This window comes from Lathyrus oleraceus, chromosome 7 (genome assembly GCF_024323335.1).
Source record: "Lathyrus oleraceus cultivar Zhongwan6 chromosome 7, CAAS_Psat_ZW6_1.0, whole genome shotgun sequence".
NCBI classification, from domain to species: Eukaryota; Viridiplantae; Streptophyta; class Magnoliopsida; order Fabales; family Fabaceae; genus Lathyrus; species Lathyrus oleraceus.
Genome location: NC_066585.1, coordinates 171033333 through 171056405, shown reverse-complemented (window position 1 = coordinate 171056405; position 23073 = coordinate 171033333). Strand labels below are relative to the sequence as shown.

Below are 23073 nucleotides of genomic sequence, written 5' to 3'. Positions count from 1 at the left end.
GCCTTTAACATACTCTGCAGTGCTTGGGTTAAAGTCATATTGATCTTGGTAAACTGTCTTCTCGACCTGTCTTGTCTGTGTTGGAAGTTCTGAGATGGCGGTGCGGCAATTGTAACTGCCCCAACAGTATGGTCACGATTCTTCTTGTTATGCTTCCTCTCACTGTACACAGCATTTGATTCACTCTTTCCCTGATAGGACTTTTTGGTGCTTGCAGAAGTAGCTGCCTGTATCTTTCCACTTCGAATGCCGCTTTCAACCCGTTCACCTGTCAAGATAAGTTCAGTGAAACCTGACGAGGAACTTCCCAGTAGATGGCTGTAGAATGGGCCAGTCAGTGTACCCATGAACATGTCCACTAACTCTCGATCAGTCATAGGGGGTTTGACTCTGCCAGCCAAATCTCTCCACTTTTGAGCATATTCTTTGAAACTTTCTTTAGAGCCCATAGTCATATTTTGTAGCTGTAGCCGAGTAGGCGCTAACTCAGAATTATACTGGTAGTGCTTGTAGAAAGCTGTTGCTAAATCAGTCCATGTGCGGATGTTAGAGCTCTCAAGCTGATAATACCACTCTAACTGTGTGCCAGACAGACTCTCTTGGAAGAAATGGATCCACAGTTTCTTATCAGTAGTGTGCAGCTGAATCTTTCTCACATAAGCCCTTAGATGCATCTGAGGACAAGAGGCACCATCATACTTAGTGAAAATGGGAACCTTGAATTTGCGGGGAATGACCACATCAGAGACCAGACCCAAGTTTTCGAAATCCAGACCGGGCACTTTCTGCCCCTCCATAGCTAGCATACGTTCTTCCAGCAACTTGTACTTATCATCCTTCGGAGAGTACTGTTCATGTTCATAATCTTCATCGTCGTCCTCAGAATTGACGAGATTAGGATTCTCATCTTCCGAATCATTCTCGGTCTCTTCTTCTGAATCCTTCGGAATTCTAATCTTGACTCCTGTAACCTGTCCCTTAAGCCTTCTCCCCGGGTTGATGTAACCCACAGGTTTCTGGTCCTTCTTCTTCTCCATCAAAAGAGCTTTCAGTTCTTCCTGCCCCTTAGATAAGCTCAGCATCATTTCCTGGAATTGAGCATTCTGGGCCTGGAGATCTTTGACAGTTTGTTCGAGAGCCATTGTTCAATCTGTTTGAATCTGCTGGAATCTGTTTGATAGGAAAATCGTGAGAACACTGATCCTTTAGAATACCTGTTATGCGATGCAATGCAATGTATGAAATGTTTTCAAGGACTTTCGGGATTTAACTTTGCATAAACTAACAAAAAGAGCTTTTTTTTTCTTTTCTCTTTTGTTTTTGCTTTTGTTTTTGTTTTTTCTGTTTTTTTTTTAGCAGAGTTAAATCCCTAAATCCTTGAAATGGTTAGTACAATGCCATGATGTTATGATGTTATGTTGTTATGATGTCATGTTGTTAGATAAATAACAAGCACAAGCAAGTCACACAACAATCATTCCTAGGTTTTAAGGCTTGCGTGAGTTCCATAGGTAAATACCCTCCCCACTGAAGTTTGGTTGGTTCAACCTGTCTTAGAATAGTAACCGGGTTCTAGAAGGATCTCAAATCATTGACCTTTCCTTAAGTCCACTTCAGTGCAACACCAAGTGGTTGACCGAAGCTTCCCTAAAGTCCAATCTCAAAGAGTGTAGTATCGAGTCTCAACCAACTCCAGTCGGAACCGAAGCCAGTTATCTCACTACTTTCTAATGGCCAGGATGAGTCAATTAGGGTTCTAAAGGTCTGGTTAATGCTTTTATGACACCACGCGAATGCCAAATATTTCCTCAACTAACATGAGGAACATCAGGACATCCAAAGTGCCACATTAACCGTAGCCATCATTTTGACCATTCCAGTATACGCCGGACAGTCGCGATGATCTCTTGCTACTTACCTAAGGTACACTAGATCCGGGTGTAGGATCTTTCACTCAAGCATAACATACCCAAGCAATCCCTTAAAAATAAATCAGACAAATTGAATAAGTGATCTTGTTTTTAAGGTAACCTCTCTTTTTAAATATTTAGGGTCCCCAGCAGAGTCGTCAGTTCTGTCATATGGTGAACTGGACTTTTTGTGTTTTTTATCGCAATGTCGCGGTTAGCAAGAGTCGCCACCGACTTTTCTTTTATCCAATAAGGAAAGGTGGAAAAGAACAGGAAAGACCTTAATTTAGATTTTGGGTTCGGGAGGTACATTATACAAAGGGAAGGTGTTAGCACCCTTTGTATCCATGGTTATCCATGGGCTCTTAATTGCTCGATCACTTATATTATTTTTGTCTGAAAAAAAAAGTGTTTGTGAATTGTTTGGAAAATTGTTTTTGGAAAGAGAATTTAACTTTGTAATGATTCTTGTATGAATGTATACAAAATGATTATCTCGTTTAGTTTTGAAAATTGTTTAGAAAAATATAACTCGGTAATGATTCTAGTATGAATGTATACCAAGTGGTGATTTTCTGAAGGTATTTTGAAAGGTGTGAGGTGTGAAAAAAATGTTTTAGGTTGTGAGCCAGCAATTAAGAGTTATACCGACCCAAGGTCTTTATGAGCATTTCCTATCCTTATGAGGGTAAAACTGTCCTTATTATTGAGAAATAAGTAGTTTTATCCTTTGGATGTTTAAGGGTCATCGTAGGGTCATCGATAGGTCATTGAAGGCAACAGTTACGAGGATATCTTAGCATTCGAAGGGACTATCATCTTTTAACCGTAGGCAACATCGGAGGGTCATCGAGGGACAAAGTTGTATATTCGAAGGCAACATCCGAGGGACTATAATTTATTTTATGATGATTTAACCGAAGGGTCTTTGCTAAGGGTATCCCCATGTTCGCGGGACATGACCGTAATATCGTAATCGTAAGGCAACAAAGAGAGGTCCAAGATCACTTATTCAAAGGCAAAGTTTTACAATTAATTATATAATTAGGATGAAACTCCACATTAAAATTATTAAAAATAATATATTAAAAAATTAATACATTAGAAATTAATACATTAAAAATTAATTTAGGGTGAAACTCCACAAGGGTATCCCACAAATAAAGTGGAATACCTAGCCAATAACCTTTTCCTGGGATATGTGAACCTTTACGAAACTCAAAAAAAAAAAGAAACATGTCAGAACACCAAATCAGGGTGCAATCGAAGATTACACCGGAGAAATATCACAACAATAAATAGGATAGGATGAATAATGCATGGCTATGATAAAACATAAAAAAAAAAGAATAGAAAAGAATCAGGTACTGTCTCGTTCGCCTCTGCCTCGCCTAGCGAAGGCCACGGATTTTGAATTTGAAAACAGCCCCACGTTAGGAACTTTGAATTTTATGGCATTTTATCACAGGAATAACATGGTCAAACATTCAGGGTATTCAGGCATATTTAAATTCCCATACGAAAGCAAATTATATATCAACATTTAATCATGATGCATTATATATGTAGATATGGCCAATTGAAAGTATAAACAATAGAGATACGCAAACCTGTTTGCCAATTCAAGGTTGAAGGGATTGACCCCTTGTAGTATCGGAACAAGTTAGGCAGCGGGAATTGGACGGCGATGGCTTCGGTGCAGATGGGCTGCCTTTAGGGTTTCTTTACTCTGAATTCTCCGGGTAGGCAGGGTTCCTATGCCAAAGTTTCTATCCGTCCTTCTCTGTTCTCTCTCTTTCTTTTTCCTCAAGGTTTTGTTCCAAGGAAACCTCAGAGTGTTTTGCTTCTCTTCCTTCTTTCTCCAGTGAATCTCCCAGTGTAAACTCCAAGTGTAACTCCCCGTACTGAAACTTCAGTATTTATAGACTAATTTCGTGGGTAATGGGCTTGAAATGAGGGAGACCCAAGTCCAAAATAATTTGTTATATTTTATTTATATATTTATTTTAATTAATTAATTAATTAATTAATTAAAAATTTTTTCTTTTTTTTTTTCTTTTTTTTTTCTTTTTTTTTCGTTTTCTTTTCGTTTTTTTTTTTCGTTTTTTTTTTTTTTTTTTTTTTTTTTTTTTTTTAGGAAAAATGATGGGTAATTTTTGGGGTATGACAGGCACACTGGAATAAAACACAGGCGAAGGAGACGGAAGCGGACTTGGCAGGATGTCGCATCTTGGGCCTACGTAGTTTGTCAGAAACAAACATCAGAGTCGACGTAGTTCGGGGAAACGGGAAACGGGCTCGCTAGGATATCGCATCATATGCCTACATATCTCATCTGGAATGAGAATCAGAGCTACCGTAGTTCGGCTAACGCACGCCGAAACAAAACACATACAAGGACGCTGAGACATCAGGACAAACACACAACTGGAATCGGAATGCCAATCGCTGGTCTTACATCCAACTCCACAAACAAACAAGACATAGGCGGGAAACCGAATGCCAATCGCTGGGCTTACATCAGACTCCACAAACAAACAAACACAAACGGGAAACCGAATGCCAATCGCTGGGCTTATATCAGACTCCAAACACACATGGAAAGGTTAAACAAACTGGCTAATAGAGAGTCTGGTACTCGAGCCTACTAGCTGTCAAGCAAACACCAAGAAGACGCTGAGACGTCAGGAGGAACGAAGGAGATTGAACACACGGACTAAAAGGGAGTCGGGAACTCGGACCTCATAGTTGTCAAGCAAAACACACGCAAAAAGAAAAGGGCGCCCGGAGAGATCTCACACGATCTCCTGCCTACGTACCTCATCTAGTATGAGGATCAGGGCGACGTAGTTCCCCTTAACAGTGGAGAAACTTCTATCCTAACCAGAGACTGGGAAATGACAAACTAAAAGGGAGACTGACTCAAGCCTAATAGTTATCATGTAATCCATAATAGTCCTAGGTTAGGGTTTCTAACAAGAGCTTGACTCACACAGGCAGTGAGTCAACTCAAGTCTATCCTTACGTACATTCAACTTCCTCGAAAGTTGATCATACGACTCCTACAGAAAGGAGATGAAAAGCAAAACAGATAAACATCAAAAGCAGTCAGCACACACTATACACAACCAAGGGGGCTCAAGCAAGGTTGGGCTTTAGTCAAGGGGTCATATCGACCTTGACAAACAAGCCAGATACTGAAATGGGTAGTCAGGCTCTTAACCTCTAACATTGAGAGTTAGGGTGAGCAGATGAAATGGAGATGAGGGTTATGCCTCATAGCTCTTAACCCAGGCCTGGGTGAGCTTGAATCAAAGAATGTGTGGGAGTCCAGAATGTGGGACTCTATTCCACATGACTTGACACAACAAGATTTTGGGTTTTTATTCAAAGTGCATCAACACAGGGTGTGAGCAAGATGAATGACACAACTGAGTAGCAGGGGATGGATTGCACATCCCTTTTATCTGCCAATGCCTCTTCACTTAGGAGGTCTTTAAATGTACAAGGCACAAAGATAAACAACCACAAACATTGCCTCTTAAGGAGGGCTTCAGACAGGTGTCTGCCAAAATAACATGACAGGTCTTCCAGACTACATGAAGTTAAGGAAGTTACCTAAGTGATATGCCAACCACAAGCCAAGCAAAGCAACTCAAATAATGAGTTAAAGCGGCTAAAGTACCTGTAAGAAAAGCTAAAACAGTCAATATTTACATTCAGACAAACAGACAACAGTCAATAGATCTCAACAGACAGACAAGTCCAATATACACAATGAGTAAGCCATAAGGCAAACACTCAAATGAATTATCATCAAAGCCTACAAAACAAACAAATGTTAGCAAACAATAACAAATGGCCAAGCTCAAATGAAGAAGCAACATCAATCATGGAGATGCATACTTGAACCTGAAATTCACAACTCAAATCGTGAGTACAAACCCCTAGGGCAAAGCCTAGGGTCAAAAGTGAAGAAAAAATTCAAAACAGAATCTAAAACTCAACATGAATCATCTTTAAAGAATCATGAATATGTCCTAAAAAGGACCAAATCAAAATCACTAAGCAAGGGCATGTAATAAGCAAGAGGAGTCAAAGGCAAATTCAATGCATTCAAATGGACATACAAGATGAGAAAATGCACATTAAATCAGAAATGGCTCAAACAATTCTGGAAATTTTCATGAGCATACAACATGTCCAATACAATCATCATACCAAAAATCATAAATAGAGAAGCTCATTTGATATGGAAATAAAAATGCACAAGTTGATCATCCAATTGTGTGACACACATTGTCACACCATACAAACATGTGCATAAAACAGAAATGGAAAATGAGAAAAATGCACAATTAAGCCTCAAACATCCATTAACATGTTAGGAACAATCATGCAAAATTTCATGGCAATTGGATCAATATCAAGCATTTTATGATAGGATGAATGAGACAAGGTCCAAATGCACACATGTTCAATTATCCTAACACAATTCAAAATCCAGCCAGGCACAATTCCAGAAATTAACATCATAAAATTCTAGACATTTCAAGGATCAAGTAGCAAAAAACCTGGAATTATTTGGATCATTCTACAATTAGTTATGATTTTTTGAAGATCATGGAAAAAATGAAATAAAAATTGAAAAAAACATGAAATAATGAAAAGAATTGAATAAAATGGCAATTGCTCCCAGCAGGAATCGAAGCGAGGGGCGCTTCCAGGACGAAACGACGTCGTTTCATCAGTGCCCTAGCCAAATGCAGAAACGGACGCTATGCTGACGCTAGGTGGACGCTAGTGGCGGAAACCACCGTCTTCTTCATGAAGACGGTGGTGGTTACTGTTCACGATTTTTTTTTTCCAGAATTTTAAAATAAATACATCATTTGAAAGCTCGTGTTATGGAGGTTACAAATCAAGCATCATTTCATCCTAAAACATCATGACCAAAGAGAATCGAAGGAAAACTTTCTAAATCTACAAACTTTAAACTCACATATCTCATGCAATATTCATCTGTTTTTAATAAATTTTATATCAGTAGAACCAGCATGAAAAACTCTACAAGTCTATGCACATAAAATCATGATTTAAGAGGTTCGAAATTTTGACCTCTTGAAGATCCAACAATGGCAGTGGCAGATCCAGGACTTGGCAAGCGTGTAAATCCACTCCTATATCACTGTTATGAAGCTTGAAGTTGAAATTGAGGCTTAAAATAGCTTAGATCTTGCTTAACAATCAACTTCCATGCTTGTGTTCTTGAGCTTGCTATGCACAATTCTGGTCTAGATTTGATGATTCAAGGCTTGATCTATACTAAACCCACACCAAAGAACAAGAATATAGAAGAAAATTGAAGGCTTATGTGGAAGAAATTTGAATTTTGATTAGGAGAAAATTTTGGAGAGAGAGAGAATTTTGAGATCTAGATCTAGAATCCTCCTCAATTCTGTTATGATTATGAATATATATGCTTCACTAATCACATACTAATTAAAATTAGGCATGGTTTAGTTGTGATTAACCAAGATAAGGTGTTTTTGCAAAAATATGAAAATTGCATGGTGCATGGAGTAAATGAACGTGAACAGTAACCAAAGCATGATCTAATTCACTTAAAATCATTTTTCAAACACAATGGCAATGGTAAAAAGTTCCCATGATGCACCAATTTTAAATTTTCAAAATTCCCTCCAAAATGGGCATGGAATAGCAAATGATCATATGATGGAAGTTCATGCAATGTGATGAATGTTTTGGAAATTTCATGTCATGAGAAGCATTTTAGAAAAAGAGGCACCAAATTTGGAGTTATGAATCAAAAGTTATGGCCTTTTGAGTTCCAAGCACACTTGGCAATGATTTGATCATATCTCCTCAACCATTCATCATAAATTCATGATCTTGGACTTTTTGGAAATGGGAGAGAGAGATATTCAACTTTCATGTTTGACAAATTTTCATTTGAAGCTTCTATGATATTGGAAAGTTGGGTTGAAGTTGGACCAAAAACTTTCCATTTTTGGAAACTTTCAATTACAGGTCACTTTCCATTTTTGGAAACTTTTGATCTGACCTCAAATTCTTCAAGATATGCATTTGACATGATGAATAAGCCTCTTTTGAACATGAATGAGATGTTGAAACTCATTTCTCCACCTCCTAGCCCTCAATTGACTTTCTGTTGACTTTCTGGTTGATAGATGACTTGGAAATGCTCTGATCAGCTTGAGCCTCAACCACTTGAGGAATTGGCTCTAAAATGAACCCCTAGCTCTTGTAAGCTCCACATAATAATCATATGATCTCCATCCAAGAAATAAACCCCATCTCCTTGAGAAACCCTGACTGGTAAAATGCAACTGATTAGGGTTGACCAGAGGTCAAAACCCTAATCCCAAAGAATCTGAGCATGAACAATGAGCCCCTTGAGGATGACATAACTATGAGGATGATGATGTACCCTTGCTAATAAGATAATGCTCAAACTCCTTGAAGTACCAAGAAACCCTAATTGAAGCACAAACCCTCAGATGGCTAGTGATCAATCCATGAGACCTTCAGGCATGAATCTCTTAACCTCTCTATCTTCTGAGAAAGACTTAGGAGGATGACTTGCTTGTTCTCACATGATATGCAATATGAAAATTCCTAATGCCCTAAAAAATGAAATGCAATAGGCTAAGCTAGTCCCAAGAAGAGGAGGGCAAATTTTGAGGTGTTACAAGTATGGAATTTTGTTCCCTTTTGGTGAAAATGCTAGTTCATAGCTGATGTGTTACTCAAACTCTAATTGGTGTGGAGACAGAGTTGACAAAAGAAGTACTTCTAGATATTTGTTTAAGTATTTGGGAGGTCTTATTTCTTGGTGTTCCAAGAAGCAACCAGTTGTTGCTTTGTCAACCTGTGAAGCTGAATATATTGCAGGTGATGTGGAAACATGTCAAGCTGTTTGGCTTCTGAAGTTACTGCAGGATCTGAAGATCAAGGTAAACAAGCCTCTTAAGTTAATGATTGATAACAAGTTTGCGGTCAATCTTGCCAAGAACCCAATGTTGCATGGGAGAAACAAACACATTGAGACTAAGTATCATTTTCAGAGAAGTCAGGTTCATAATAGAGTGCTAGAAGTTATGCACTGTAGCACTCAGAAGTAGCTGACAGATGTTCTGACGAAAGCAATCAAGACTGATCAATTTCTCCACTTGAGGGATGAACTTGGTGTTATTAGTTTTGATTAGTAAAATCCTGAATTAAAGGATGATGTTGAAGGGTAATTCAGTATTTTAGTATGTTGCCTACGTGACATTGTTGTTTGTATATATAAACTAGTAAGTGCAGTGTGTGTACAGTAGTGTGTGTGCAACCATTTTACTATAATCGTTTTAGCAGAGTAGTGAAAATTTGTTATTCTCTCTACTTTCTTTTCTTTCATCTTCATCTTCTTCACCTTGTGTACCAATATTACTGCACCAGTCTCTATAAATACGATGATTTTATTGAACAAATTGTGATTTTTATTAAGAGATACATACTATTACTTTGACTTTGAAGGATATTAGTTAAAAATTAGCCACAATTTTATAAGTGGTTTATCAAATGTCACATAAATGTATAAAAAGGTGTGAACATGAAACATTCCAATCTTTAAAGTTTAGGATAACTAACTAGATGTTCTCTTCTCAAAAGTTTAGACTGGCAATTCAAATTACTAAAAAATATTTATTACAGCCAACACATAAATGTGAAGTTGACACTCCTCCATTTCTTACACAACCAAACTACAATAAATAAGAACTTTATTCACACCTATAAAATGTGAAGTTAATATTTCTTCACTTCTTACATACCAAGCTATAACTAATAAACCTTTCTAAGATTACACAACATGCCCATTCAGAGGAGTAGCATCAGGCTTCTCAACATGTATTACTGTCTTGGAAGATTCTCCCATGCTAGATAACATTGATCCAACAACAGGTTTCATCTTCTCTCTACCTTTGATGATAAAAAGAAACAAAACACGATACAAAACAATCATCCCAAGCAAAATTGCAAGATCAACATACTTTGAATAATTCATGTCAATTTGCCAAATATCTGTCAAAACCACTTCACCAGTAATGTAACGATTTACGCCTTGAACGTTTGGATTATCGAACCTTAGTCCTTCATACTCATTCTTGAACAATCCCTCGGTTACATATGTATGAAATGCAACATAGTGGAATGGATATTTCCAAAATATGTTGGGAATATCATGTGGCAATTTAAAGAACCCTCCAACCAACATCATGACTCCTTGAATTCCAGCGCCCGTTACGATTCCCATTAGAAAGTTCGGAACAATGCTTGAAACTATCATCATGAGGCTCTCAACTAACATTAGGCTTGAAAATAAAACACATGCAAAGAAGAAAAAATGTTCATATCCTTTATGTAGACCACATAGGTAGTAAGTTATAGCTGTCGGAATTATTGAAATCACGAAAATGAATGGAACCGACGAAAATGTGTTCCCAATCACATATGCTACCACACCATAATGTCCATTTTGTCTCTCTCTTTGAAATACTTTCATGTCTTCCACAAAGGAAGGAAATCCACCGATGCTCATGAAAGTTAAGAATCCAGAGATATATGAAAGAAGTGAACCACGATCCTGAAATTATAGCAGACAAACGGACAATAAACTACGCTATTAAAACAAAAATTAAGGTTTAAGGTTGTAACTAGTTATGAACTCTTAATCTCTTACCTTAATTGAGGCATAACTTGTACCAAAATCATAGAAAACAGTTCCTAAACTTAAAGCCAATGCAATATATATGCCTAGTCGTAACCAATAATAGCCTAGATCACGAAACATGTTCAATGACGAGCGTTTGATAAGAGCTAAGCATTGATTAAAGAACCCTGCATGCCCTTTGTTCTTGTCCATTGATTTCATTTGCTGAAAAATACACATAAAGTCAATCAATTAATTTTAATTTTAGTGTAACTATGATCTAATAAGCCACGAAGTGTACCTTTTTGGATAGCAGTGCAACTTCATTGCCAACATCTTTGTTAATTTCAGATGATTTATATGAACTTACAAGGATACTAATTGCTTCTTCAGTGGAACTTTCTGTCTCAGTATCCTAAAAAAAATTTAACTTGTATTTCAAATATATTTTCTTACTATTTTTTTTAAGTATGTTGCGTTTAAGAGAAACAAAATCATGAAATAACACATGTGTTATTGATGCTTGATGAACAAGTTACCTGATCAAAGTCCTTGTTTATAGTTTTAAGTAAATGATCAGATGGATTTTGGAGAGGAGGACAAGGAAATCCATTCAAACTGAAAAACTACAACAAAATAAAACCAAACTCAATCATTATTTAAACTTAAATAAAAAGTTCTCATATTAAAAAAAATCAGATATGCACCGTTAGAATAAGATTTTACACATCACAACTCACAAACACATTATTCGATGTAGTGTAAGACACTGAAAATACATATCCGTTAATCACGTATAAAAAACGAGCTAGTAACTAACCTCAGATGCGGCCGAAGCAGGTCCAAAGTAAACTGTTTTACCCGAAGAGAGAAGACAAAGGTTATCAAAAAGTTGAAAAACTTCAGAGCTAGGTTGATGGATAGAAGTGATAATAGTCCTTTGAATTCCATCTTTTTTTCCCAAGGAAGCAATTCTTTTCATGACATAGTAAGAGGCAGCACTATCAAGTCCACTAGTTGGTTCATCAAGAAAAAGAAGACTAGGATGTGTTAAGATCTCAATGCAAATGCTAACTCTTCTTTTCTGACCCCCGCTTATGCCTTTCACACCCCACCCTCCAATTCTTGTGTTAGTCGCATCTTGAAGACCCATTTCTTTGATTGTAGAATCAGCTCTTTGTTTCTTGTCTTGTTTGGACATTGTGTCAGGTAATTGAAGTTGAGCTGAATAGTAAACTGCTTCTTTGACAGTTAAGGTTGTTAATAATGTATCATCTTGTGTCACATAAGCCTACATAGATTAATGAAAGAGTTAATAATTGAGCATAATCCATTTTTATTTTGAAGAGTTTAATATTGATTAACTTTGTACCGAAGTTCCATATGATAATTCTTGTTTGTGACCATTGATTAGAATCTCCCCAGTTTGTCTTGTGTTTGTGGCTAATCTCCCTGAAAATTTGGATATGCATAAATAGTAAAAGTATGTAAGAAAAATATTGATTGTTATAATATAATTTAGATTTTCTAAAACATTGTTTGAGGGACTAATAATTACTCAATAATTACGTCATCATTTTATAACTTTGTTAATACTAGATTCCAAATTATGTAACATCAACATTCCAAAACTGAATTGATAACTCTCCATAAATTTGTCTCATTTTACGTTTATGATGAAACAGATATATGGTCCACTACATGAAATACATGAAACACATGTATAAACATTTTAATTGTCACTAGCAGTAAGAATAGAATAGACCCGATCAAGATAGGTTCTGTCAAATCTGAATTTAGTTAGCTAAAAAATTAAAAATTTAAGTCTAACATGCATCTCAATCTCAAAAATTCTGAATACAATGACTTCAAATTAAAAAAATATCATCTTTCAAGCCAAATTCAGTTAAACATTACAAAATGATTAGAATTTGACTTAAATAATCTTTTGGTTTCAATAAATTTGCGTGCTTTTGTTTTTAATCCATATATAATTTTTTTTAGATAAAATTCTTAAATATTGAATTTCATTTGATTTTAGTTACTAAAATTAAAATCCGAAGATTTCCTTCGAATTTTCCTAAGAATTTTAACTTTAAAACTAAAACCGAAAGAAATAAAAAACACACAAATTTACCGAAATCAAAATACTATTTAAACCTCAGAATTTTCTTAATTGTTCATTCACATTCACGTTATATCCATTATGAATATTTTCACAAAATAATAAAATTATTAAGAATCTATTTTGTTATAATAATTTATAAATATTATAATATTTATTGTTTATTAACATTCTTTTTACTATTAATTTATTAAATATTAATATTAGATTATTATTATTAACTAGTATAATTATTAATTATTTTTGTTCTTTATAATTTTTTTTATTAATTTAAATATTAACTAGTATTTAATTTTGAATAGTTATTATTTTATTTTGTATTTTTACAAAAATATTAATTAATAAAATTATTTTTTATTGTTTTAATTAATATATCAATTAATATAGAAAGAGCAAACCCATCTACCAATTGGAACTATAATGAAATTGTACATATCTTAATGCAAATCATTTCATATTCCAACTAACATACACTATTTTTATCACTGTTTTGATAGAATAAGATGAACAGTATACCTGCTAAAGCATAAGTAGTGTAGACTTGCCACAGCCAGAAGGACCCATAATGGCTAATAGTTCACCTGGTTTAGCATAACCAGTTAGTCCTTGAAGAATTGATCTTCTTCCATTCTTTCCTTTTGCGATTGTATTCACCCATATATCCTTCCATGTTAGGCATATACCATGGTCACCTTCTGGTTTGGTTGTGGAGGCCTCAATGTCTAGAACTGATGATTCTGAAGAGGTTTTGATTTCAAAACCTTCAGATGGATCAAGGAAAGCCATGGGAATACGTGGTTGTAGTAAAGAGGAGAGAGATGATGAAGGATGTATATTTGTCTCAAACTCATCCCAATTATATAGACTTTTCTTTATGTTTTTCTACCACATGTGTTTCTCATTTGTGTGTTTTTAAGTCACATGTTTCTTTTGAATAGAGAAATACATGTTTTAAGGATATGTTTTTAAAGATTTTATAAATAAACTACTAACAAATATTTGCCTACAAACCGGATATATTTTTTTAGATATTGTTTTAGACTTATATTTGTTTATAGATTATAATAAAAATAAAAAGTTAAAAAAAAATAAAAGATAATAGTAAATTAAAGTTGAAATAATATATATATATATATATATATATATATATATATATATATATATATATATATATATATATATATATATATATATATATATATATATATATATATATATATATATATATATATATATATATAAGATGAAATGTAAACAACAATATTATGAGTAATATGATTAAAAATAAAAACGATTGAAATTGTATTAAAAAAATCAGCCGTTTTAATTTTTATACAAATAAGTCAATTATTTTATAAGAGAGAATATGATTTTAAAATATCTATTCAATCTTGTTTAATAAACTTCCTTAATCTTTTTCAAATATTTGAAAAAAAATGGTCGATAAATTTCTATTAAATATTTGGATCAATAGTAAAGTTATTATCGTTTATAACAATAATATTTTTTTTCGTATATAAATATATTTTAATCAACAATATATTTTTTCTCGTATGTAAGTATTATTTTTATTTTGACATTATTTATAAAAATATTTGAATCAATAGGAAAGTTGTTTATGTATATAAAAATACTTGAATTAATAAAATATTTTCTCTCGTATATAAATATTATTTTTATTTTGACAATATTTATAAAATATTTGAATCAATAGTAAAATTGTTCTTGTTTATTATTAAAATATTTGGATCAACAATAAATATATTTACCACTGTATTTATATAAATAATAAAAATCAAGCATTTAATTTAAAGTTCTGTTTTTTTTTGGAGATCTAATCAATTTTTAAATATCAGACACATTAAAATCAATTATTCACATTTAATATTTCTTTTGATTATTTTATATAGAAAGTAAAAATGCACTTATCAAATTTTTAGACTATACATATTTTATAAAATATAAAAATATTTATAAATACACCATAATTAAATAGAATTAAAATTAATTATATAAAATAATTAAATATAATTAAATATTAGTAATAAGTTAGTACTTAAATAAGTGAAAATAGATTGTAAAAAGTATATTATTTGTGTCAATGACAAATTTTTGTAACATGTATTTTTATTTTATTATTAGTGACAAATTTTTTGTCTGTTTTATTATGTTATTATGAAAAGTTCTTAAAATTTTAATTAGTAAAATAAATTTTATATTAACAATTACTTAATTAACATAATAATTCCATCAATATTATAAATGCAAATAAAAAATGAGTAATTGAAAAGAATGGCATATAAATATTTGGCATATATATATTTTTAGCTCCTTTGTTGGTAGACTATCATAAAAATAGAAAATTGAAAAAAAGAACAAACTTACGAATAATAGTAAATATAAATTTAAATAGTAATATATGTAGAATATAAAATATAAACAACAATATTATGAATACTCTAATTAAAAATAAATACTATTGAAACTTATATTAGACAAATCAGTCATTTTAGTTTTTTTTTACAAATAAGACAATTATTTTATAAGAGATAATTTTTTTAAAATATATACTCAATCTTTTTAAAGCTCCTTACATTTTTTTAATATATTTTAAAATAATGGTCGATAAATTTTATTATTCAATATTTAAAACAGTAGTAAAGTTGTTCTCGTTTATAACAATAGTAATTTTTTCATAATTAAAAATATTTAAATAAATAGTGTATTTTTTTCATATATAAATATTATTTTTGTTTTGATATTATTTAAAAATATTTAAAAATCAATAGTAAATTTGCTACCGTATATAAAAATATTTGAATGTATTTTAAAAGTAATATGTATAAATGTTTTCTTATCTAAATCTATCTAATTGTGATAAATACAGAATATTAAAATAAAAACAAATTTTAAAATTAAAACATTATATTTTTCCTTGTGTATAAATATTATTATTTTTTTTGCCATCATTTATAAAAAAAAATTGGCTCAATAGTAAATTATTTCCCGTTTATAAAAAAAATACGATTTATAAAAATATTTGAATGAACAGTATTTTGTGTATATACGTAGGCATAATCCCTTACCATATTCACTTCTTATCTTTATAATTTCACATCCTTTTTTTTAATATGTAGGCATAACTCTGAACACTTCAAAGATGTCAAATTTTTCTCTAATGAAGTTAATCCATGTGTACCTTGAAAAATCATCCACGCATACAAATAAAAATTTCTTTCCACCAAGACTTTCTAGCTGCATAGACTCCATGAGATCCATATGTTGAGGTGGTCAGATGTTGGAGCTTCTTGTGGGATATCCTGGTCTAGTTACTTATTTGAAAATCTCCATATATTATTCCTTCTTTATTCTCCAGCTTGAGGTTGAGATGACCAAGTTTTTTGTACCTTAACTTAGTTTCATCAATCTTGGGTATCTAACAAGATGAGGGCTAAGAAATCCACATATAGAAAATATCATTGGACCTATATCCCTTCATTAGCACTTCTTACTCTTTGCTGGTGACAATATTTTCAAACTTGTTGAATTTCACATTAAAACCTCAATTACATTGTTGATTGATGTTGATCAGGTTTGCAGTCAGACCTTCTACCAGCAACACATTCTAAAGGCAAGGGAATCTTGGACTGACCAATTTGCTTATCCCCTTAATTCTTCCTTTTTCTCCATCGTCAAAACTAACATAGCTATTTGAGTAGGGTTTCAACTCTTCAATATATGTATTTTCTCCAGTCATGTGTCTGAAAAATCCACAATCAAAATACCAATCTTCTCTTGAGGGAACTCTAAGAGATGTATGAGCTATAAGACATGTAATAGTTTCCTTGGATTTCCATTCCTTCTTTGCTTGAGTTTTCTTCCCTTTCTTTCCTTTGGACCTTGACTGACTATAAGAATAAGGTCTTATATGGCCATATCTACCACAGTGATGACACCTCCAAGATGATTTCTTGTTGCCTTTGTTGTAAGGGGACACCTGTTGAGTGGGATGCTGAGACATGTTATTCTTCAATAGAAATTCAGTTTTCTTTTCAGTAGCAATAAACTTCTTGGTGAGAATATTGACATGTTTGTTCATGGAGTTGTAGTCAAACCATATAGCCTTCTTCTCTCCAATTTCTAAGATCTCATATAACATATCAGTACCATTGTTAAACATGCATACAATTTTTTTCATATTGTCAAGTTTAGACTTTAACAATGTGACCTCATCTTCCAGACCTCCATTGTTTGTCTAAAATTCTCAAGGATTTTTTGAAATTTCTTCTAATAAGTGTTATAGCATCTGACAAGCTTTCATCTTGATCTTCATCCTCTTCCGTGTTGGATAATAAGGCAATGCTTTTGTTCTTCTTTTCAGATTGTCACTTATAACAATCTTAAAGGTTTGTAAATAACCAATGAGTTCATCAACTTTCATGCTTCTTAAGTCTTGGGCTTCTTCAATAGTTGTAACCTTCATGTCAAACTTCCTAGGTAGAGATCATAGGATTTTTGACTATTTTCTCTCCAGACATATTTTCTCCTAAGGAAAATGAAGTGTTGGCAATGTCACGAAGTCTGATGTTAAAACCAGATATGGACTCATCTTCCATCATTCTCAGGTTTTCAAAATCAGTTGTGAGGAGTTGCAACCTTGACATACACACTTTTAATGTGCCTTAATGAGCAGTCTTAAGAATTTCCCAAGCATTTTGGCTTCAGTACATGTGTTGATCAATTTAAACATGTTCTTGTCAACACCATTGAAAATAGCATTCAAAGCCTTGGAGTTTCATAGAGCTTCACTTCTGCATCAGTCCATTCAACTTTTAGATTTAAGCTTGATGTACCATCTTGATAAACATTCACAAGGTGTTTCCTACCTTTAATTACAACCTTCCAAGTTTTGTTATCTATGGATTTAAGAAAGGTAACCATTTTAGCTTTCCAATAATCATAATTGGCTCCATCCAAAACAGGTAGTTTATCAACATACCCTCCATCCTTTTTGTTGTCCATGTGAATATAAAACATCTTCCCCAGAGCTCACCCAAAAAGAGCAGGGTGTCAGCTTTGATGCCAATTGAAATTATATTCCTCAGGGGACATATGTTGGACCATATGTCTGGAACAACTTGTTAAACTAGATACCACACAATATGACATCAACAATGATTCAAGGGAAAATAAATAAATAACACAAAATATTTGTTAACCTAGTTCAGTGCAAACAACACTTGTGTCTAGGGGGAGCTCTTCCCAAGAAAGTAAATTCATTCTTTAATAGAATTAATACAAAGTGTCTTAGATGAATAAGCCCCACGTTCAATGCCCATTTTCTTAATTATACCCAAGTGTCTTTCTATTTAGGTCTCCCCCTAAATAACATGTTGAACTTACAACTTTACTAAACAAACCAACTAATATGCCTTATGATATGAATGAAGCAATAACGTGGTATACAATTAACACAAACAAAGACTCGGTCTACAAACACAAAATATCACTCAAGCTTCTCTTCTTCAAGGCATGTAAAGAGACTCTCTATATAGCAATCCATAGTTGGGCTTTTCTCCATATAATATTTGATTTGATTTGAATTAAAATATAAATATCTTTGATTTAAATTGATTAATTAAATAATCAAACAAATCAGATTGATAAAATATAGCAATAACCCTTGTTGCACAAGTAACAGAAAAGTCACGCTATAGACAGTTGGAAAACGAGCGCATATAACAACAACCTTGTTATGCATATAAGGGCCACATGATGGCACATATGTTCCCACATATGAATTTCTTCACAAAAGTAGTTAGGTTCAAATGTGCAACACCAGCTAGAACATCATGTCCAACAAATGTCCATACCATGTTGTTTTGCATAACATAGTTAATCCAAAAAGGAACAACAATTCTTGAATACACCTGTTATATTTTGCTTCCGCCTACCACTTTTGCATTCGGTGATTGAACTCTAATTTTACGCAAGATTTTTTTTTGGAAAATGGTTTAAGGGAATTGGTCTATTGAACCCCTTCTTCTAGACTCTTTAATCTTCATATTCTTGCCTAACAGTTAAGAGTCCTACTAAGGTTTTGATTGATACCCCGGAGGGCTCCAAATTCCACCTAAGGTTTTAATAATATTATAAGTCAGTCATTTGAGCTTTTTACTTGTGGAATTATGCATGGTTAATTAAAACACATAAGGAAACTCATTAAAAAACCCGTCCTTCTAGAGAAAAGAGTGTCGCCTTAAAGGTTATTGATTTATTGAATAAAAATAAAAGTTACATGATGTTTGGCCTTTAAGGCTCCGCTAAACTATTGTAATATAGTAAATTAATAATTTTCCATGTCCTCGAAATTTCTTATCCTTCTAGACTTTATAGCTTATATGCCCCATGGGATAGTTTATCTCGTACTTTGAAAGGACTTTCCTAATTTGGGTATAGCCCGCCCTTTCTTGCTGGTGCCACTACCTATTTCAGTACTTTGTCCTAGGTTTTACCTTAGAGTTGTATTTTTTCGGCGCTCTTTGTTATGCTAGAGATGCTTGAATATGAGACATCTCTCTGATTTTTTCTATTAGGTCGGCAGAGTTCCCTCGCTCGACCTGATTATTTTCTTTGTTGAAGTGCTCTCTTCGCCATGCAGGCCTGTTGATTTTAACCAAAAGCATTGCATCCACATTGTAAACCATCATGAATAGGTGTTTTCTTGGTTGATTAATGTGGGGTTTTGTGATATGACCACAATACATGTAACCCTTAATGGCGTTATTCACATTTACGCTATTAAAGAAAATATGATGCTATGTGTGATAGTTTGGATTTCTATTAAGAGGAAATTGAGACTTATATTACGTTGTGTAGAAGCTCGGCCGATAGTCCATTGTCCTCCCCTGACTTCTTTCTCATTCTGAAGAGTATGATTTTGTTGGTTGCTTTTGCTTGACCATTCGATTATGGATGTCTGACCGAGATAAACTTCGTATGGATTACTAGTTGCTCACAGAGTTTAACCAGTTAGGAACTACAGAACTATGTCTTGTTATCAGAGGCGATGGTTTTTGGGAGACTGAACTTACATATAATGTTCCTCTGATAGAAATTCCACACCCGCTCTGATGTTACTTTTGCTACTGCTTATGCATCTACCCATTTGGTAAAGTAATCCAACTATATGATTGTCGTCTGAGTGTTGATGGTGATGATATGCTTCTAGAGACCACCCTTCCTATTAAAAGATACTTGGGGTGGTGGTTTGAAGTTTCCTTGAACTTAAGTGTTGGGGGAATTTTTCACTAGGGAGCATTGAATATTGTGAGACTTCTTTTCTAGAGCAATATCTTTGTGAGAGACACACCACATATTCACCCAAAACCTTAAGGTGATAGGTGGGTGGGTTCTCTCACTTATAAATGCTTAAGTCTCCATATTTTCAACCAATATGAGACTATTATCCATACTACTCACACTTGATACATTCTCAACACTCCCCCTCAAGCGTGAGTCCACAATGTTCCCCCTCAAGTGAACGCTCTTCTTACTTCCACAAACTCTTGTACCGCACGAAACGTTTTTTTATTCACCACACTGACGTCGTTGACACTCTTTAACGAAATGTTTCTTATTCACCACACTAGCACCGTTGACTTTCGATACAAGTAAGTCGGTTCCTTTCTGAAACCAAAGGCTCTGATACCATTTGTTGGGGGAGTTTTTCACTAGGGAGCATTGAATATTGTGAGACTTCTTTTTTAGAGCAATATCTTTATGAGAGACACGCCACATATTCATCCAAAATCTTAAGGTGATAGATGGGTGGATTCTCTCACTTACAAATGCTCAAGTCTCCATATTTTCAACCAATGTGGGACTATTATCCATACTACTAACACTTGATACATTCTCAACATTAAGCGTCCCAAATTTCTGCAGCGAGTGGCAGGGGACCAATGGGCTCCTCTTCCTCGACCACATCTGACTATGTGTGTTGCCTCTGTTATAAGAAATGGACGTTTTCCTATAGCACTTCGTTATAGAGAGGCAGTTCATCCAAAATGGCTAGCATCTCAAATATGTCAATAAAACCACTATCGAATTCTCTTTTGAATTGTGTATTCGTGTTCTTCTTACGCTTTTCCCCTTATATATTATTTATGACCAGTTTTACGCGAAAGGTCATTAGAGACAACTTAATGTGATTGATCCAGATTGATATGACCTCCTAATGGTGATTGACAATCAAACTTAATTATTCCAATCATATCTCACTCATATGTTAACCAGCGCTAGACGCATGTCGACATGATCAAACTGACAAAATAGCTATTTTAGCCTGACTCTGGTCTTCTGAGTGAGTCATTAATTAGGGTGAGCTACATTAAATCCGGTTTGACTCCTGCTTGCTTCAGAACCAAGTTTAAGAGATCAAACATGTACAAAATCCCTTAAGTATAAATCGTGTAAAAGCAAAGTGTTTTGTCAATGTATACCAAAACATTGAACGTGTACATTATCTTACTATTATTAGTCTCAATTTTGTATGATGATATAACTAATATGTTAATGGATCGAAAAAATGGCAATTAAGTTTATGGTAGACTTTTTAATTATTCTTAGTCTATATATAATAAATATAAAAATTATCGTACACAAATTAGTAAGCAATACTCCTCGATCTTATATAACCAATTTTATAAAAAACCTTCCTCTTTAAAAAAAATATTTAAATGCATTTAAGTATTTTTTTTTAATTGTATCCCTACTTTTTATTTTGAAAATTGTTAAAAATATAAATATGTGAAAAAAATAGATATATATTTAGAATAATGACATTGAATATAATAATTATAGATAACTTTTATATATTTAAGATTGTTAATTTTTTTTATTATTTATATTTAAAATCAGAAGGAGTAACATTTACGTGACTTTTCTTTTCTTCAATTATTTTCCTTTTTTATGCAAAATTTAGATGATAACTCTGATCTTAAAAAATAAACATTATTTGAAGTAGTTTAGAAATAAGGAACTAAATAATTGTTTGATTTAAATTAGATGATTAAAAGTGAAAGTTAACCACTACAAGAAAAACTGTCTTCAGGCACATGATCTAGTGACGTGAAAATCATATGACAAAAAAAAGAGTTGCGACTTGATTATTATGTCGCTATATGTTTTTATTATTAAAAAAATGACAATGTTGCATGCATATAGGAAAGACATAATTTTTTTTTAAAAACAAAATGTTATGATATGGTAATCACATTGCAACTTTAAAAGTAAAATAAAAAAATCAGACGTGCACATGTTAGTCGATGAGGGAAGATTTAAAATTTTCAAAATTTAAATTGTGACGTGAAAATCACTGTCCCAATATGAAATTCAAAAATTAAAAAAAATATTAAGGAGGGAAGAAGACTAACACTGATTTGATGGGAGCCAGTTGACTGACACATTTATTTGTGTCATGATTCCCACGTCGTCGCAACTTTTTGACCGTTGGGATTGCGATGTGAATTTTATTTCGCAAGGTTGCGACGTGAAATTCACGTCGCTGAAATGTCTATATGATTTCCATGTTTCTCTCTTGCCCAAACATCGGTTTCATCTTCTTCCTCTCTCAATTCCTTTCCCCTTTTTCATTCCTCCCTCAATTCATTTCCGACAACATTTTTCGTCTTCAAATTCCAGCTTTATTATTATTAATTTCTTCCTCCAATATTATCTTTCTCAAATGATATTTTAAGATAGTTTAATTTTTCATTTTTTATTTGTTAAATATTGTATTGATTTTTTAATTGTATAACTAACATTGTTCAAGATTATTTTTTTTTTAATCTTCATTGAGGTATTTAAGACATTTATTATTTTATTATTTCATATTTAAATATATATATATATATATATATATATATATATATATATATATATATATATATATATATATATATATATATATATAATTGGGTTGTTGATTGTTATTATTGTAAATTTATTATGTAGGATAATTTTTTTTAAAACAGAATATTATTAAAATATATATATAGTTAATCCAAAAATAATTTATTAATATATTTAAACAATTTTTTTAAATAGAATATTATTTTTCATAATATATTATTCTATTTATATATTATTTTTTAAAAATAGAATATTATTTTTCATAATATATTATTAAAATATATTATTTTTCAGAATATTATTTCCCATAATATATTATTTTTCGTAATATATTATATTTTAAATGAAAACAGAATAAAAACAAAATATATTGTATTATATTTTAA

At 32.8% G+C, this 23073-nt stretch overlaps 3 protein-coding genes across 4 annotated transcripts in view; all 3 read right to left on the bottom strand.

The window, feature by feature from the left end:
• Nucleotides 1–13427, bottom strand: part of LOC127101294 (ABC transporter G family member 1) — a 95352-nt gene extending 81925 nt beyond the window's left edge. Inside the window, exons 1-2 of one of the 2 annotated variants that reach the window (XM_051038667.1) lie at nt 13289–13427; nt 12020–12099 (exon numbers count right to left, since the gene is read on the bottom strand). The gene's annotated coding sequence lies outside the window, so the exon portion shown is untranslated. The remainder of the gene's footprint in view (nt 1–12019; nt 12100–13288) is intronic. The other variant, XM_051038666.1, reaches the window with a different exon arrangement.
• Nucleotides 1–13617, bottom strand: part of LOC127101292 (ABC transporter G family member 1) — a 68473-nt gene extending 54856 nt beyond the window's left edge. The window contains exon 1 of the mRNA XM_051038665.1: nt 13354–13617. Coding sequence (XP_050894622.1) covers nt 13354–13558 — 205 coding nt within the window. The 5' untranslated portion in view covers nt 13559–13617. The remainder of the gene's footprint in view (nt 1–13353) is intronic.
• On the bottom strand, nt 9622–10916 carry LOC127101295 (ABC transporter G family member 1). Its single transcript, XM_051038668.1, has 2 exons — nt 10678–10916; nt 9622–10581 (listed from the first exon to the last, which is right to left on the bottom strand). Exons 1-2 carry the CDS (start codon nt 10885–10887, stop codon nt 9799–9801), a joined length of 993 nt encoding a protein of 330 aa, XP_050894625.1. The 5' UTR covers nt 10888–10916; the 3' UTR covers nt 9622–9798.
• Nucleotides 13618–23073: the final 9456 nt, after the last annotated feature.

Coding starts and splice junctions, on each gene's coding strand:
- LOC127101295 (XM_051038668.1), bottom strand. CDS start 10,887: ATGTGTATTTTTCAGCAAATGAAATCAATGGACAAGAACAAAGGGCAT. Junction 10,582..10,677: donor CAAGTTATGCCTCAATTAAG/GTAAGAGATTAA, acceptor CTATAATTTCAG/GATCGTGGTTCACTTCTTTC.